This window comes from Chanodichthys erythropterus, chromosome 9 (assembly GCF_024489055.1).
Source record: "Chanodichthys erythropterus isolate Z2021 chromosome 9, ASM2448905v1, whole genome shotgun sequence".
In the NCBI taxonomy this organism is placed as follows: domain Eukaryota; kingdom Metazoa; phylum Chordata; class Actinopteri; order Cypriniformes; family Xenocyprididae; genus Chanodichthys; species Chanodichthys erythropterus.
Window position 1 is genome coordinate 888,252 of NC_090229.1, and position 20,149 is coordinate 908,400.

The 20,149-nt window shown below is 37.5% G+C and overlaps 1 protein-coding gene across 4 annotated transcripts in view; it reads left to right on the top strand.

The window, feature by feature from the left end:
- mtor (mechanistic target of rapamycin kinase) overlaps positions 1 to 20,149 on the top strand; it is a 344,442-nt gene that overhangs the window by 223,169 nt on the left and 101,124 nt on the right. For all 4 annotated transcript variants that reach the window (XM_067394176.1, XM_067394175.1, XM_067394174.1 and 1 more), the window contains one exon: positions 4,187 to 4,302. In XM_067394176.1, the coding sequence (XP_067250277.1) occupies positions 4,187 to 4,302 (116 nt within the window). The remainder of the gene's footprint in view (positions 1 to 4,186; positions 4,303 to 20,149) is intronic.

Genomic DNA, 20,149 nt, shown 5'->3' on the forward strand with positions numbered 1-20,149 from the left:
TGTGTTATGAAAAGTTTCAAATACGTATTTCCTATTGCGCAAGGCAATATGTGTTAGAGGTTAAGACAAAATCGTGTGAAATTTACGGATTCCATTTAGTTTGTCAAAAGAAAACAGCTTTTTTGAACAGGACTGTAATGAGTTTTGGTAAATTCCTGCCTTGCCAACATTCCATGTTCCGTACATAGCCTTTTAAATAAGATCAATGGAAGCACTCTTTCAAGAGAGGAAGACAGACTCACAAAAAATTATCCAAAATCAATTTTTGAGCAAGTACATAACCAGCCAGTGTTCAAAACGATCTCCTTACCTTAGCCCAATTCACAACGGTAAGCTTGTAATGTTTTCTAATTCGAGTGGTACTGATAGGTTTCCGGGAAATTCAAGCATCCCGCCATTCGTCTTTGCGTCATTGCGTCACGTCTGTTTACATAAAGAACGAGTCCCAGCTAGTAGGCTATATCGCATGTGAGGATGCTGCAGGTGGCGGATCATTTATAGCCTTTTCTCACAGCAGCTCATTTATAAGTGATATATAATTGTTCATGAAGGCTGGAAATGAGGTGTGCATAATTATTAGGTACACTTTCTTTTACAGATAAAATGAGCCAAAAAAGAGATTTAACTCAGACTGAAAAGTCAAAAATTATTAAATGCCTGTGAGAAGGATGCAATACTAATGCAATACTAGAAATTGCAGTTAAGGCATGACCATGGGACAGTGAAATGCTCATTGGGTTAGCAGGGTCAGACAAAAACAGGTGGAAAAGAATAGACACATGTTGACTGAAAAATAATTAAGAATTTAGGTGAAGAATTAAGTGTGAAACCATCAGGAACCCTTTAGTCTCCAGCGCCACGATTTTCCAGAACTGCAACCTACTTGGAGTCTCCAGAAGTGCAAGGTGTCAGGATCTCAGAGACTTAGGTTAGGTAAAGAATCCCAAAAAATGACTCCCACTTAATAAGAATCATAAGCTGAAGTGTTGTAAAATATATGAATACTGTTTTTTTTTTGTAGCCTTTATAGACAGATAATGCTGTAAATTTAGAATTTTTGTTGTAAATTTAGAAGTAATTAATTTCTTTACTGGTTACTGTAATCTTTTTACATAACTCAAGTTACTTGTAATGCATTACTCCGAACTCAAGCCGGGCTCAGACTACAGGAGTTTTTAATTCCTAACCAATTATGAAATCTGGTTGCAGCATGCACATAAGGAGAATCTTTTTTTTTTTTTCCTCACAAATCTTTTTTTTTTTTTTTCTTGCAAATCTCATGCACACACTACAAGATTTGAAAATTGTAGTGCAGCACACACTACACAGGATATTATTAAGATTATCATGCCCAGAGGAGCACCTTACGTGATCTCATGGGGAAGCGGATATAACTATATATGCGTAGCAGATCGTTGCTGCCAGATCTAAACAGGTAATGTTTACATTTACTAGCAGCTTTTTACACTTAACTGGTATGTTCAAAAGCATAGTGATTTCTCCCCAGCTTTTCTCTTTGTCCGTACGGTTGTGTCATGTTTTCGAAGTCGCTTTATTCATGCAGCCGTGTTGTTGCAACACTTCCACATGCCGTTCCGCCATCTCCGCTGTCCAACGGACCCATACACAGCAGCTGGTTTCATGGTCACAATTTCAAAAGTGCTTTTATTCTCATTACTTTTTACTCATTACTTTTCTCATTTTCTTTACTTTTACTTTATTGAAACTTTTTCTTTGCTTCATTTTAAAGCCAAATTAATACTTTTTACTCCAACCAATCTCTATCATTATGCTGATTTTTAAAAATGGTTTTAATATTTTTGAGAAAAGAGAGTGCAGAAATGCAGCATGTAGGCAATGTGCAATGAGTGACCTCAGTGTGTGAGTGCACTGCAGTGTTGCAATGTCCTCTTATTATAAGCAACCAAGAGCATCGGGAATTTTACCAATGGTGCATTGCATGAGAAACACCATACTCCAAATGCTCCAAAAGTGTGACAAAATGGCAACTTAACCACACAAGTGCACTCCCATGCAGCACTGATGAACTTGCTTGTGCCACTTAACCAGTGATAAACACAACACAAGTTATTTGACCCATTTGAATTTGACACTCCTATGATATTGTTACCTTAAAAGGCAGTTTATAACGCTAGATAAACTGTAGAAATTTGTTGTTGTTGTGTTTTGTAAAAAATCATATAGCCAAATATCTTAAATATCTTCAGTTTTAATGAACTTAAAAATTAAAATAGAAATTTAATAAGGAAATTCAATTAAGATGATATCTTTCAATATCAATATCTTTCATTCTGTCAGAATTAAACATAGCCCTATATAAATTAAGTAATAAAAGTTTTACCTTTATTTTGTTGCTGTTGTTAATAGTAGTAAATAGTATTTATTATTTATTTTTTTATTTTTTTTATTAAAAAAACATTCACTGGGGAATGCATCAGACTGATAGGCTGGATTTTTCCAGACAGGCCATTTCTGATTCCCTATATGCAGCAGTTATTTATAATGCTGTTGTTATCAGAGGTGGATAGATACAAATTTGTGGTATTTACTTTTTAATGCATAAATATTTTCAAAGCCAGATAATTTGTACTTTTACTCTAGTATTTTACTGGACAACTTTTACTTTACTATAAATAATATATTGGTGTGGATTCTGTACCTTTACCCAAGTATGGAATTTGTGTACTTTTTCCACCACTGAGAAATATATCACCACTGAGATATATATGAGCAATATCACATAGTTGTGCGATGTTGCTCTATATCAACACTGCTGTGATTACGCCAGTGGGGGTGGCAATCACAGCCATTCTGATATAGAGCCATATTGCACTACGATAATGTGATATTGCTTTTATACAACAGGTCGACGCACTTGGCCACAAGTAAAAAGATAAGAAACAACAACGGAGGGTCTTTAAAAACCCTCTTTTATGTGAAACTCCTCAATACCAAATATGACATATTATATTTATTAAACAATAAGTTTGAATAGGAAATAAACACAAGCAAAAAATCCAGTCAAAAGTACAAAAGCAGTGCTCTAGTTAGTACAGGATTTAAGCTAAATAAAAATATAAAGTTACGAAACTTAACTTTTCCCTTAGTCAAATCGATTTGCTCTGGAAAAAGTAATAGATTAATAAGACCAAAGACTGTCCTTCTATTGTTTCATATACCCAAAACAAATTCTATCTAAATAAGAGCCAGCAGCTAATTCCCGAAAGACTGGCCGAGATAAAGCTGTTCTCAGCGGGTACATGAGCATTCAAATAGGCGCTGATTATATATAAATCGCATATTTGAGATCTAAATAACTACATTCTCTCCTTAAAAAAAAAAAACTAGAATATCGCATGGCTGGAAAAGGCTCTCGGCTAATTAGAATAAGACCTAACTAACTCATTTTAATTTAAGAATAATACAGTTTAGAATAAATAGGTGGAGTCCACACCACCTGACTGTGCTGTCAGGACATTACTAGCTATTACACTATTTTGACACACTATGACCGCCAGTTAGACTTCCATATAGATGTGAATAAACTTTAATAGCTCACATAAACATTACAAATTTAAGTAATAGCAGGAGATCAAGCTCTCTGTCTTCTTAACTTAAGCTTGAAAATGCTTCTTGTTGGGGTTCTGATTAGCAACATTTTCAAGGATGCCAAAGAGATTGCCCAGTTAGAAAGGGTTTTTATGTTGCACCACAAGACTCAATAATTAATGATAGTTATTAATCCCAATTAATGAAAATCACAGACCAAACCAGAGAGCCAGTTCCTGTCCACAGCACAGCATTGTGTTAAAATTCTTTGCGTACACACATGGAGCCATTAGCCTCATTGAAATATTCCTGTAAAGATATGAGAAACCAATAAACAAAATTACTAAAACATATTGAATTGTGAATTGCTAATGGTCACATTAATAGAAATCACAAAACACATTTGACTAGTTGTTTGTTGTTGAATGAGCTGCTCAGATTTTATGTGTATTACTCAAGGAAAATATCTACATAATGCAATGACCAGCTTATTGAAGTCTCTAGAAAATCAGCTGTTGAGGCATAGTGGCTAATGCTAATTGCTGGTTTGAGCATGGGCCATGGGATTTACTTGCATGATATATTCAGGCATTTGTTCTATCTGCATCTCTCTCAGATTGATGCATTCCAGCATATGCAGCACTTTGTGCAGGGGATGCAACAGCAAGCACAACACGCCATTGCAGCCGATGACCAGCAGCACAAACTGGAGCTGCACAAACTAATGGCACGGTAAGTACAGCTCACAACCATATGTTAAATCTTTGTTAAACATACAAAACGTGTTTAAAGGGTTAGTTTACCCAAAAATGAAAATTCTGTCATTAATTACTCACCCTCATGTCGTTCCACACCCGTAAGACCTTCGTTCATCTTCGGAACACAGATTAAGATATTTTTGATGAAATTGAGCGGTATATGACTTGTCCATAGACAGCAATAAAACACTTTCAAGGTCCAGAAAGGTACTAAAGACATTGTTAAAACAGTCGATATGACTATAGTTGTAGTCATAATATTATGAATGATGAAAATACTTTTTGTGTGCCAAAACAAAACGAAAATAACGATCTCTTCTCTTCCCTGTCATTATTCTTAAGCAGGTGACACAGTAAGCATAGTGAAGGCTTCCATGTTTACATCTGAATGCCAGCTCAGTATTGGCCAAAGAAGATATTGTTGAATAAAGTCGCTATTTTCGTTTTGTTTTTGCTCACAAAACAATGTCTTTAGTACCTTTCTGGACCTTGAAAGTGTTGATTACATTGCTGTCTATGGACGAGACATATACCTCTTGGATTTCATCAAAAATATTTTAATTTGTGTTCCCGAAGATGAACGAAGGTCTTATGGGTGTGGATAATATAAATATCAATATTAATATAAATTAATATAATAATATAATTATTATTAATTGTTGTATTTAAATATTATATTTTATATTTTTATAATTTTTATATTTATAATGTTATATTACATTATATTATATTATATTACATTACATCTCGTAAAGAGTAGGGGTGTAACCCCGGTGTCCTGGCCAAATTCCCTCCATAGGCCCTTACTAATCACGGCCTCCTAATAATCCCCATCCATTGAATTGGCTCTTTCAGTCTCTCTCCTCTCCACCTACAGCTGGTGTGTGGTGAGCGCACTGGCGCCGTTGTACTGTGGCTGCCGTCGCATCATCCAAGTGGATGCTGCACACTGGTGGTGGATGAGGAGAGACCCCTGATATGATTGTAAAGCGCTTTGGGTGTACAGTAGTACATATGAAAGCGCTATATAAATGCCTCATTCATTCATTCATTCATTCATTCACATTAAAAAATACCAAAGAGTACCAAAAATGAAAGTATTGCTATTGGACTCAAGTGATATCGGTGCATCCCTACCGATAAATAATAATTACATGTCATTATAAAAATATAATTACAATGCCTAGTAGTTGCTCGAGTTACAGATAGCAGTCAACAAAGCATTAGCAAAACCAGCAAATTGTTTTTGTGTCGAGACACGACAACTTAGCAGAGCTTTCCGAGCTGCAGACACAGATGACACCCCCACTGGCCAAAGGTTGCAGCTCAGAAAAATCCCGAGCACAGCAATAGAAGAATAAAAAAAGAATATACAGTCAGAGGACAATGTCTCTGTAAAAATTGTCTCTGTAGTTTATTTAAAATATAGTTATAAATGTGTCAAAGACACATTTTGAGTACACAGTTTTACCTGGAAATAAATCCAGGTAAAAAAAAAAAAAAACTTTCCTGCTTCCAGTCAGTGATCTCATTATCATATGCATGCAGTCCAATGTGGGCCAATATCTGGTCACTATGATTCTCAAATCTGTGAGATAAAGGGGGAAAAAAAAACCTCTGTGAGTTTGCTGATAACAAGATCATATTTAAAATAATGGTTTTCTATTTTGATATATTTTAAAATATAATGTATTTCTGCGATGCAAAGTTGAATTTTCATTATTCATTGTGAACAAAAGCATTTGTGACATTTTATGTGTTATATTTGTTATATTATAGAGCCTACATGTCTGTATTATAATATTCACAGACACTATATTGTGATTAGAATAAATAACTTAAGAATAAAAAAAACTCACCATTCACAATCATCGGCTTGATCAAGTTGATCCTCGATTAAAATTAAATTGAAAGTGTTCTTCCTCTGAGGTAAGTTCTTCCAGAATTATTCCTCACTGCATCTCAAAACGATGTACATGAATCTTGATGCATTTTTCCGAGCTGATGCGGGCATTCACTCTCTCTCACTCACTGATCGCCTCAGAATTTCAAAGGTTTTTTTGGACGTATGTCTCATGTTTGTGTGATTAGTGTTCTCTAAGTTACAGTTCATTTTCTGAGGACTATCGGAAAGTATTTCATTCTGATAGAGATGGCAGGTCGTGTATCATGTTAGTTTTCTTTATTTTGCAAAAAGCACAACATTTTGTTTTTACTGTGAGTGTACACAAATAAAAAGACATTCCACAGTTTTTAATAATATATAACTCTTATTTGTATGTCCAAAATTGCCGGAGTATTTCGAGTCTCTTTTGCACTGATAAGAAAAAAAAAGCAAGTAAAGGCGCCAACGACCAGAGCGTTAATAATTGTCCATTTTTTATTTCATTGAACATTCTTTTGGCAATACTTTTCTTTATTTAATAAAATGTACATTTTTATTGTCTGCAATTCTCTCATCTTTATTCATTAGCATGTCTGCTTAGCTAATGACACAAAAATATTGGGTATAATATTCAATTATTGATTCTTCTAACTACTGTGTGAAAAATAAGTACATTTGTGGTTGATTTCAGCCCACAGTTTTAGAATTGGATTTGATTTTGTTGTTGTTGTTGTTGTTGTTGTTGTTGTTGTTCTTAATTTATTACTTAATGTCAAGTTATATAGTATATATATATATTGTGCTGTAAACTGCACTAACCACCAAAAATATTAATTTAAAATGTTCAATATTCCGAGAGAATCACATGCCTTTGCTAAAAACAGAAGGAGATTGTTAGTATATATTATATTATTATTATTATTATTATTATTATTATTATTATTATTATTATTATTATGTGTATAAGTGTATATATTGGACCATATGATTGCTGGCCACTTGGACATATCTGTGATCCATTCATGGTCTGAAATAGCATAGGGATCTGGTAATGTCTCACCACCATTACTAATGCTGAGTTCAGACTGCACGATTTTCAAAGTAGTCGGGTCACTGTTCTTTTCACACTGCATGACTATCTTGGCCAGCATTCAGTCGCTGCTGTGTTCAAACTGCACGATGGATCAGCGACAGAAGGTTTCACACTGCATGACTTTACAATAGGAAGAATCGCCGACAACTCTGTCTGGCACGCAAACTACGTTTCACAACCAAACACACGCGAGATGTGACAAGGAAACAACGCGATATTACGTGTGCAAGACCGGAGTTATTATTATTATTATTAAAAACGGTAGCCCGCAAGAAGCTTGCAATAAGAATTTCCTGTGCGCTGATTTGCAGCGAAAACAAGAAAAAGAAAAGAAGAATATGGAGGAGGAAATGGTTGGGGAGACTGTGGATTGTGTGTTCTGCAATGAGAGTTGGAGGTAAATAAATAACTTTTCAATGTGCTGCTGTTGCGGATGGTCAAGCAAATGTTTGTGCTTTGTTTCTGTTTGATATAATTGTAATGTTTATCTGAAACGAAGCCATTCTTGCTGATATTGTGGTCTATAACTCCTCCCCGAACTCCCCGCTGCTCTGTGTATTGCTCTCTCATTGGCTGTCGGTCATCGCCGATGTAGTTTTCAGTCAGAACACTTTTCACACTGCAGGATTTTGAATCGCTGACAGGTCCAGATATTTAGCATGCCAAATATCTCACGGGTGTCGGCGACTCGTCTGCGATTCTCTCAGATCGCGTCTTTGCTCATTCACACTGCGTGATTGTCACTCGCGTGAGCGAGCACCGATTTGCCTGTGATTTCGGGCATTTGTCGGCGATTTTTCAAAACCTGTCGGCGAGCCAAAATCAGGGCTAAAATCGTGCAGTCTGAACTCGGCTTAAGAGTTAATTTCTTAATATAATCGGCGGAGTCGCTTATATAATCCACACTACCTAGGCTTCCAAAGTAATTGATGCTAGCCATTTCCTCACTGTCACACACCTAGCTAGCTGTCACACATCTCATGTCTTGTACAGTATTGTCAGGGTTCTGTGTTTGTTTTCTGTGTCACATGTTCTCTTTTGTTCAGTTTCCCGCCACTTGTTAGTTCCCTTAGTTACCCTGATTTGAGTTCATTAGTCCCAGATGTGTCTTGTTAATTAGTTTCGTTTGCCCCTTTGTTTGCCCTGTATATATTCCCTGTGTTCTCCCTCAGTCTTTGTCGGTTCTCGTCTGTATTTTATGTTTGTGTTTGACGGTGTATCCCTTGTTTCCTGGATTATTATTAAAGTCTTACTTTCTGCATTCCTCCTCATCGTGAGTGTTTATCCACCATGGCACGTGACAAGTATGTTTACAGTATCAAATTTCTTTCAAATGCGGTGGGTCGTGACGTAGCCTTGTTGTAAACATTTAGGGTAGAAAGGCTCAATAACCAACAAAACCAGGTAAGTTCATAAATTCATAGGGTATGACAGGTTTCTATGATTAGCAAACTTAGTTGGACAATTTAATTCAGAGCCCTGATAACTAACGTTATAACTTAGCCTACTAGTCTAACAACTGTTGTTAGCTAACATTTTACATAATGTTATATTATTATGCAAATAGAACACAAACAAACAGTTCCAACTCTGAAATGGCAGTTTAGTCAACAAGAATTTTCAAACAATGCAAAATCTATGTTAATTACAATGGTTGATTAACGTTACAGTCTTCTACAGGTGTTAGTTATGCAGAGTATTGCGTAACGTTACATGCCAAGAATTGCATGCACCTCCAAGTACTGTTTAAAAACCATATAATATTCTTTGTGCGGTTTATTAATGGTGATAAATAATTCAGCAGAACGGATGTTGTAGGCTACCTGCAGAGATTTGCATCCACCTCTTTTCTCAGCATAAATGACTGTTACCTCCCATGAGGTGCATGCAGAACTCAGCATAATAGCAGTTTTGCCCCCTGAAGGCGCACACTTCCAGTATTGTTTGTATACAAGAAACCCGTCTATAGGGATTCTCAGCCTCAATGTCTGCCCAAACTTGAAAAATGTTTCAATCAACTTCAGAGGGCGCATGGAATAACTCAAAATATCTGATTCTTCATCATCGTAGCAATTTATTGAAAATCTTTCAGCAACAACCTCCTGGTCAGCTGACTCAAGAAGGTCACACAATTCTTGGCTGACATTCAATCTCTTTACTCTTCGTCAGTGGGAATCAAAACAACCAAACATCCCTATGAAAAATCATAGCTGGGATTTGTCACAAAGCTTTTTTGTTGGTTTGACATCCTTGGCTGTTTCTGCTTAGTTTGTTTTAACAATCAAGACAGGATAACTGGGGAATACTCTGACCATTACATCTCTTACTGTTCATTACATCTCTTACTGTTTCTTGTCTGCATTTACACTGACGACTCTGGCCAACTTGAACTGACCTCTTAAAGCATTCTGGTCAGCCAACCATACCACAACCATTCTCCCACAGCAACATTCCGTTCTTTAGTATGCCACTTGTTTCTTACAAACAGGTTAGGACCTGCCAGCTGACACCTTCTCCAGAACTTGTTGACCCTTCAAACTCAAAACTTCCTTGATCTCCTCCTTTTCCAGTATGTCCCAGAAGAAGAGAGTTTGAACTTACATATTTCACGCAGTCTTCCCGACTTTGTGTCCTGGCATCGATAGGTCTTTCATTCATCTTTTAAATTAGCTGCAGTGTAAAGAAAGGTTTGAAATTCCCCCCATGTCATAACTCCATTACACCCCAGATTCTGGAGGGCTTGCTTAACCAGACAGACAGCTGCTTCCGCTGCTCCACTTCTGTGAGGGGAATCTGCAGGATGAATTTAGAAAGACCACTCCGTGCTGTACTTGCTGCTGCTAGAGTTTCTAACTTTACCTTGTCTTGTCGTTCTAGGAAATTGTGAAGATCTTCTAGAACAGACTTGGCCCATATGAAATTTGATCCTGAGTCTAACCACAATTTCCTTGGATATTCCCCTTAAAGCTCTACATTTTTGGTATGCCAGCAGAAATCCTTTAGTTGATTGGTCACTGACAATATCAGTATGGATAGCTCTTATTCCAACAACAGAAGACAATTCCCCAAACTTTGAGTCCCACCCTCTTCTTTACCTCATCTTTTACCACATAAGGTCCAAACAAATCCAGGGTTGTGAACTCAAATGGTGCAGCTGGTTCAGACCACTCTGGTGGAAGGTTTCCCATAATCTGTTGGCATTGCTTCACCCTTGCCTTTCTGCAGGTCACACAGCAGTCTATGGATTTCTTAGCTAGTCTGCAGCCTTTTACCACCCAAGCTTTTCTTATTCTCAATAAAGTTCGAGCCACTCCTTCATGGTTTACTTGATGAGCTTCTTGAGACAGCAGTGTAGACACAACTGCAGTTTTGTCCTCATTTGAATATTTGAATTCTACCTCCACAAACTAACAGTGCAGAATGTACATTCTTGTCAGTGTCTAACTACTGAGGGTAGTATCAGGAAAGATCACATTCAAGAGCATCCTCCTGTTCACTTAGTGTAAATCTTCCCTCCAAAGGCTTCACTTCCCACTTTGATGAACCAGAGGTCTTTGTTCTTATCTTCAGCCACTTCTTGACAGCTTGATGCACCAAAGCAGTAACTCTGACCAGTCTGGACAAGCTGCTGAATTTTTCAACATTAAGCAACTTTCTTGCTATTAAGCCATCAAACATCCTTCCTGATGAAACATCCATCCGCCTTTCCTTTTCATTTGCAGAGGTGCCGTAGAGTTTCTCCAGGAGGACTGCATGCTGTTTTTCCTTGGCCAGATGTCTGGTTAATACTGCTGAGAATGCATTTCTCTGGAGTTTGTTAATACTCTCTCTTGCAGCAGTTGCAATCTCAGCAGTTGACTTCATTGGCCAAACCTCTACTTTCCATTTCAGGAACACTGGCCCTCTCTGCCATGCAGAATCTTCTTTGACGTCTTCTGGACTACCTCTCCTTGCGTTATCTGCAATGTTTAGATCTCCTGGGATTAGTGTTGTCAAAAGTACTGGTACTTCGGTACCAAGTCGGTACTGAAATTTTGAAAATGTGACGATACCAGCATTTCTGTAGTACCGGTAGTATCGAGAATCCAGGTATATTCGGTACCCACTGATAGGACTGTGGCAGTATTTACTTTAGAGATCGAGTCAACTGGATCATCCATTGTGAAGGCCTCATCGACATGACAGCCAGTAGCACAGTTCCTCAACAGACCGTCCATACCGGCGTGATGAATACAATCCTCAACTGGATGGAGCTGAAATAAATACTTTGATTGTTGCGATCCTATCAGACTTATGATAGCAACCTGATTGTAACAAAGCACTGTTCGCCAGAGGAGAACTGGCCCCCCGACTAAGCCTTTTTTTTTTTTTTTTTTCTCTCCATTTTAACACCTATTTGCCACTTGTTTGCCACCTGATGTCACCTGATGGAGTTTGGGTTCCTTGCCGCTGTCGCCTTTGGCTTGCTTAGTTGGGGACACTTGACATTTGATATTCAATAGTATTCTTGACATTTATTCAACAGTGCTTCTGATCTGCCTGCATTGACACTATTATTTAAGAGCTGCTGTGCAGCCAAATTATGTACCAGTTATCAATGTAAAGCTGCTTTGACACAATCTGCATTGTAAAAAGCGCTATATAAATAAAGGTGACTTGACTTGACTTGACTTGAATATGACACGAGTGAAGCACAAAGCTTTGTTTACAAAAGAAATAATAGGTTAGAAATTAAATGTGACATCACAGCCATAAGAAACGTTTTGGTTCATGCCGAATGAGAGCGGTAGGCTACGAGTCCATACATTTAATCTTTGTATTCTGTTTTGCAAATCACATTCTGGTCATCTGATTAGCAGAGAATTAAACAGTATTCCATTAGTTATTCCACTGAACATGGAATCTCTGTTTCTTTTCCCAAATCTTCACTCCCGCAAGGGATTATAAATGTTTCTTTCGTTCGCATTTAGGCCTACAGTGGCATAAAAAAGTATGTGAACCCCTTGCAGAATCTGTGAAAATGAGAATTATTTTAATAAAATAAGAGGGATAATAAAAATGCATGTTATTTTTTGTTTAGTACTGTCCTGAGTAAGATATTTTACATAAAAGATTTTTGCATTTAGTTCACAAGACAAAACAATAGCTGAATTTATTAAAATAACCCCATTCATAAGTATGTGAACCATTGATTCTCAATACTGTTTGTGGTTACCTGATGATCTACGACTGTTTTTATGTTTTGTGATGGTTGTTCATGAGTCTCTTGTTTGTCCTGAGCAGTTAAACTGAGCTCTGTTCTTCAGAAAATTCCTCCAGGTCCTTTTTTGCATATTTGAACCCTTTCCAGCAGTGGCTGTATGATTTTGAGATTCATCTTTTCACACTGAGGACAATTGAGGGACTCAAACTCAACTATTAAAAAAGGTTCAAACATTCACTGATGCTCCAGAAGGAAACACGATGCATTAAGAGCCAAGGGGTGAAAACTTTTGAATTCAAATATCAAGGTAAATTGTACTTAATTTTTCTGCCGGGAAACATGCAAGTATCTTCTGTTGGTTCCGAAGGGCAGTACTAAATGAAAAACAATGATATTTAAACAAAATAAGAAAAATTGTGACATCTTCATCCTGTTCAAAAGTTTTCACACCCCGACTCTTAATGCATCGTGTTTCCTTCTGGAGCATCAGTGAATGTTTGAACCTTTTTTAATAGTTGTGTTTGAGTCCCTCAGTTGTCCTCAGTATGAAAACACAGATCTCAAAATCATTCAGTCACTGCTGGAAAGGGTTCAAATATGCAAAAATGCTTGAAAACTGATGAATCTGCAGGAGCTGGAGGATTTTTCTGAAGAACAGAGCTCAGTTTAACTGCTCAGGACAAACAAGAGACTCATGAACAACCATCACAAAAAAAAAAAACGGTCGTGGATCATCAGGTAACCACACACAGTATTGAGAATCAATGGTTCACATACTTATGAATGGGGTTATTTTAATATATTCAGCTATTGTTTTGTCTTGTGAACTAAATGCAAACATCTTTTATGTAAAATATCTTACTCAGGACAGTACTAAACAAAAAATAACATGCATTTTTTATTATCCCTCTTATTTTATTAAAATAATTCTCATTTTCACAGATTCTGCAAGGGGTTCACATACTTGTTCATGCCACTGTATTAGGCTATTCGCATTCTTTACTGTGGTAAAGTAGAAAAAACACTGTAGGACAGAAACCTTTTTGCTTGCACGTCAATTTCTATTTAACACAGTTTGTGCTTGTTATTAGACTTTATGATGCACGTCAAGTTAATTTGTATATAGCGCGTTTCACACGCTGGTGATTTTTAGTTTCGTTTTCTCTAGCAGCACAAAATCAATTATAGCCTGAATGTCTTAACACTGCAGAGGATAAAACTCGCTCTTCAGACCTTTTACAACAAGTGTCAGTTGCTTGTAACGTCAGGAAATAACATGAAGATATTATTAAAGAGAAATGGTTCCTTATTCCTGCTCGTGTCCCTATCCCAATCAAAGTGCAGAGCGTAGACTATATCAAATACTATAATAACGAGACTTTTGCTATATGACACATCTTTGAGTGGAAATAAAAAAACAAATGTTTTTTTAAATAATATTTAACTTTCTTATTATTTAGGTTACCATTACTAACCGATATTTATTTCATAGTTTTACAGGCTGTAGTGTGTTGTTTCACTGACGGAATAGCTAAAATAAACACGCACGTCTGTTACCCCTGTTGAAAAAAACAGCATATGCTGGTATGTTTTGAAGCTGGTATGCTGGTTTGAGCTGGTTTATGCTGGTCCTGAGCTGGTTCATGCTGCTCCAAAACTGGACCATGCTGGTCCTGGGCCAGCATGGACCATCATAAACCAGCTCAAACCAGCATACCAGCTTCAAAACCTACCCTACCAGCCCTATGCTGGTTTTTTCAACAGAACAAAATGGATGTTTGAGCTTTTTTTTTTTTTTTTTTCCAAAATTTATTTCATTGAGGTAGCCTATATATATATATATATATATATATATATATATATATATATATATATATATATATATATATATATATATGTAAGATTTTCATGGTATCGGTACCGACTACTGGTATTTTGGTACCGTGACAACACTACCTGGGATTCACCACCAGTCTTTAACAGGCGTAGTTCTCTGGATCCTCTCCAATTCTATTTGCAAAGAAGGGCTGGTAGCCATAGCTAGCCTGCTGTCTACCAGATGGAACCATTCAGACCGTCAGTCTCCACTTGGCAATGCTTCTCAATGTATTTTCTGAGTCTAGCTGCAAAAACTGCACCACACATTTCAGCCTTGACTGCTTTCCCTTTTTGATCCAAATGAGTCAGTTTGGTCTTGGATTCAACTAGCCACACCTCAATGCCTTTGTTTGTTTCCCACCTGAAGTATGTTACAGCTCCATATGTCTTATTGGTTCCATCAGAGAATGTTATTGCCAACGGTTTTCCTTTCCAGCCTGCAAGTGTTAAACCTCTCAGGAAGTTTATCTTGCCAAGCCGAACATACTCTTCAAACATTTTAGTGGCTAATTCTCTGAGGCTTTCTGACAATGGTTTATCCCATGTATCTTTGGTCAGATTTAAACATCCTGCTTCCTGAAAGGCCTTTTATACGAGGATAGCCCATTTTGCTTGACAGGCGTGACCAGGCCAATCATACAGCCCTGCAACCTAACCTGACTCAGGAGTTCTCTTCTAGTCAGAGGATTAGGAGTCTTGGCCCTGACCTCCTCTTTAACCCTCTGGGGTCTGAGGATTTTTGGGGCCCTGGAGAAGTTTTGACATGCCCTGACATTTGTGCTTTTTTCAATTGCTTATAAACATATTAATGGCAAAAGTGTCATTACACTGTATTCAGCATGAACTAGGCTACGATAATATGTGAGCAACATGTATGTACATGTTTGTATTTTTGAGAGAATAACCTTAATTCGTGGTTATTGAAAAAACAAAGTCACTGAAATATGGCCACAAAACAAATACAAAATATGTGTTTACAAGACTTCTGGGTATTGGAGGTTGTAGACTAGAATTTTTGCTTCAACGTGATGTAAATATTATCCTGCCTACTCGTTCATATAAAAAAATATATTGATTTAAATTTTGTAAGACATTTTTTGTCAAGAAAGACAGTATGCGGGAGGCATGAATCTTCATGAATAATGCTGATTCACACCTGAGAAGACAAAGACCCGCATAATGACCTGCATAATGACCCTTTTCAGTCAGGTAGGCTATGTGAGAGAAAAAAAAAATCAAAGTACACAGTAATTTTTTTTTTGTTAGTTTATTCAGAATATAGTTAACAATATAAATGATACACATTCTGAATAAATGAGGGCACATTTTGACATAGTTTTATCTGGAAATAAATCCTATTCAAAGATGTGAACAAGATGTGATAAGGAAACAACGCCATATCATGCGTGCAAGACCGGAGTTGTTATTATTATTAAAAATGGTAGCCCGCAAGAAGCTTGCAATACGAATTGCCTGTGCGCTGATTTGCAGTGAAAACAAGAAAGGGAAAAGAAGAATATGGAGGAGGAAATGGTTGGGGAGACTGTGGATTGTGTGTTCTGCAATGAGAGTTAGAGGTAAATACATAACTTTTCAATGTGCTGCTGTTGCGGATGGTCAAGCAAATGTTTGTGCTTTGTTTCTGTTTGATAAAATTGTAATGTTTATCTGAAACAAAGCCATGCTTGCTGATATTTTGGTCTATAACTCCTCCCCGAACTCCCCGCTGCAATGTGTCTTGCTCCCAAATATCTCACGTTCATCGGCGACTCATTGGCAATTCTCTCAGATCGCGTCTTTGCTCATTCACACTGCGTGATTGTCACTCGCGTGAACGAGCACCGATTTGCCTGTAATTTCGGGCATTTGTCGGCGATTTCACAAAACCAAATCGGGGCTAAATCGGGGCTAAAATCATGCAGTCTGAACTCAGCTTAAGTCTGCATTTTCTGTACATTTAATGTTGACATAAAATTTTTCTATCACACTTGCTTTCAGTCAGTGATCTCACCATTATATTCATTCAGAATGTCCAGTGTGGGCCAATGTCTGGATACTATGATTCTCAAATCTGTGAGATAAAAGAAAAAAACCCTCTGTGAGCATGCTGATAACATGATAAATCAGCTATTATATTAATGTTAATATAATGTCCACTCTTAACAGAAAACATGATTTTTGTGATCTCATGCACGCACGTATTATTGCACATCATGTGAAGAAAATTTTGTATAGGCCTATATTTTAAATTACAGTACCGGTCAAAAGATTTGACACATTACCTTTTATAATGTTTTTGAAAGAAGTCTCATGCTCTTCAAGCCTGCATTTATTTGATCATAAATACAGAAGAAGAAAAAAACAGCAATACTGTGAAATATATACGTTAACATATAATGTATTTCTGTCGTGCAAAGCATCTAAACATTCATATTACCTCTGTGGCATTCTATATATTATATTTGTTATATTATAGAACCTAAATGTTAATGTGCAGTTTAATACATTGCGAACACATTTTATTTCAGTATTCATTACTTATTTCAGTCGATTTCACTCATTTCAGTATAGCAATATAATTTGGGAATAGCCATGGCAATTCACTAATGTAAGTTAAGTGTAGTAAACGAAACTGCACATTGATCTGTCCTATTAATTCACACTGAGACACACAAAACTTGCAGGATTCATATTTAAAAAGTCTTTTTGCGGTTTAATGTTCTATATCACGATTAGAATAAAGAACTTAAGAATAAAATAAACTTAGCATTCACAATCATCGGCTTGATCTAGTTGATCCTCGATATGAAAGTGAAACCAGTCATACTCATGCTCATCTCAAAACGATGAAAAGTACATGAAAATGACTAAGCTGAGTTATATACCACACTTGATGCATTTTTCTGAACTGATGCGCCACGGGCGTTCACTCTGTTGCATGTATCGCCTTAGAATTTGCGTCTGAATAGCGCGCGCTCTCCTTGGGCATGGCCGAATTAGTGGATAATGAGCTGACTCACAAACATCTGACATCTCTCTCTTTTCATACAGATTACATAAACAGAGAATATTTGTTTTCGATTTGACTTGCATGATTTAAAACCTTCTTTAGGCATGTCTTATTTTTGTGTGATTAGTATTCACTAAGTTACAGTTCATTTTCTGAGGACTGTCAGAATAGACTTCATTCAGAGAGAGACTGCGGCTTGTGCATCATGTTAGTTTTTACTCTTGAGTGTACACAAATAAAAGGAGACATTTCACAGATTAGAATGGTGTATAACTCTTAAATGTATGTCCAGAATTGACAGAGTATTTTGATTCTCTTTCACACTGATAAGAAAAAAAGCAAGGTGGTATCGCCGGCGCGACCGCCGACTCCAGAGTGTTAAGGAGGTTTTGTCCTACTCTCATTTTCTTTTTCCTCCTGGAAAAATTAATTGAGGTCATGATGTAAAGTTTATCTGTACGTTATGACAGGTAACTCTACATTATCTGATGTAGAGTTTATCTAGCTCAGAAGTTTTAGGATTTTGTCTTCTGCTGCTGACTCACTATCCAGGCTTCCAACTTTGTTCTGACCGAACCTAGTGCTTCAGTAAAAACCCTCCAGCTCTTAGGATCTCCTCAACACCTTTGGTTATTTTATCCAGCTTTTTTGATCATTGTGGGAAGTTAGAATATCATCTACGTAACTATCCTCTTCAAAAACTTTGCACTCTACATGTAGATGAGAGAACGATGTCAAGTTTTGCAGTTTCTCGCATGGCTAACTGTGCAATGCACCCTGCTGCATAACATCTCACCAATGTTAACTCTGGTGATAGCATATTCTCCCATTTCTTCACTGTGATCATCTCTCAGAAAACACAGATCACAGAAACCTATGTAGATGCATTTCTCTCTCTTCCAGCCATACAGAGTTATACATCTTTATGATATCTCCTAGGACAGCATAAACTCCTCTCTTAAACCCTAGAAGGACAGCTCTGATCGTATTAAGAACATCCGGCCTTTTAGAAGAAGCTCATTCATACTCACTCCTTTAAATTTCTGACTGCTGTTCCATACCAGGCGCACTGGAGTAGTAACTGAGTGAGGATTTGGTGCAATCAGGTGACTTATATACCAGACTGGTCCATTCCAGCAATTTAATATATCCTCAGTGAGATCTTGAGCTGCTTTTCTGTTCTCAGAAATGTTGCCTCTACTCCACTTCGATTATTAGGAAGGGAAGCTGGATATTCAGTCCAGGGATATTTTGAATAACAATGAGGAGACTTGCTGTGAACATCTTCTACATACACTATATTGCCAAAAGTTTTGGGACGCCTGCCTTTACGTGCACATGAACTTCAATTACATTCCATTCTTAATCCGTAGGATTTAATATGGAGTTGGCTCACCCTTTGCAGTTATAACAGCTTCAAGGTCTTTATGGACCTTGCTTTGTGCACTGGTGCGCAGTCATGTTGGAACAGGAAGGGGCCATCCCCAAACTGTTCCCACAAAGTTGGGAGCATGGATGCATTGGATGCAGCTACTTCGCCATGTAACCCATTCTATGAAGCTCTCTAAGCACTATTCTTGAGTTTATCTGAAGGCCACACGAAGTTTGGAGGTCTGTAGCTATTGACTGCAGAAAGTTGGCGACTTCTGTGCATTGTGTGCCTCAGAATGTGCTGACCCTGCTCTGTGATTTTACATGGAGTTGCTGTTGTTCCCAATTGCTTCCACTTTATTATGACACCACTAACAGTTGACCGTTATTAGTAACATTTAGTAGTGACAAAATTTCACGAATGGACTTATTGTACAGGTGGCAACCTATCACAATACCATTCTTGAATTCACTGAGCTCCTGAAAGCAACCCATTCTTTCACAAATATTTGTAGAAGCAGTCTGCATGCCTAGGTGCTTGATTTTATACACCTTTGGCCATGAAAGTGATTGGAACACCTGAATTCAATGATTTGGAGGGGTGTCCCAATACATTGGCAATATAGTGTAGTTAAGACTCTCTTTTATAATCTCGAGTTCTCTTTCCTCTGCCAGTGTCATCTCCTTACCACCTGGCTGACAGTTTCCACAGTAACAGGCTCCACACATTGGTTCACAAGCTGCCCCAATGCTATCCCATTTCCACCATTCTCACAGTTGCTAGCAGCTACAATGTTTGTCTCAGCTCTGGTTTCTTGAAGTAGTTGGACTGACTTAGACATCACTTGCATTGCAGGTTCTCCCACTGTCTCTTTATATTTTGCTGCGGCTGTTTTCATTGAGCAAGCAAAATGTGTTTTGGTCTTTTCCAAAGGACTTTCCCATAAGACAAGATCCCCCACAACCTTCACACTTTGTGGGGCTAATCCCCCTTCTTGGTGGCTAATAATAAGTTCAATCTCTTTCGGTCTTACCAGCTCTTCAAGTTTGACTTCTTGGAAGAATCTCTGCAATTGCTTAGGTTTGATGACTTTATGCACTATAGCAATTTCATCCAAGCCATAACAGAGAAGTTTATGTGCTCTTTCTTTGTCCTCATCAGCCTTGTTTCTGACTCTAAGAAGATATCGCTTGGTTTTCACCTTGATGGTCATTCCAGCAACTCCATGCACTATCAGAGTGACATCTTTGCTCCTTAACCTTAACCTTTCTGCAGCCTTGTGGGTTATATAGTTGGTATCTGATGCAAGGTCTACCAAAGTTCCAATCTACTGCCCCGCATTGGCTGTAACTTCCATGAGCATCATGATGACAGGTAGTT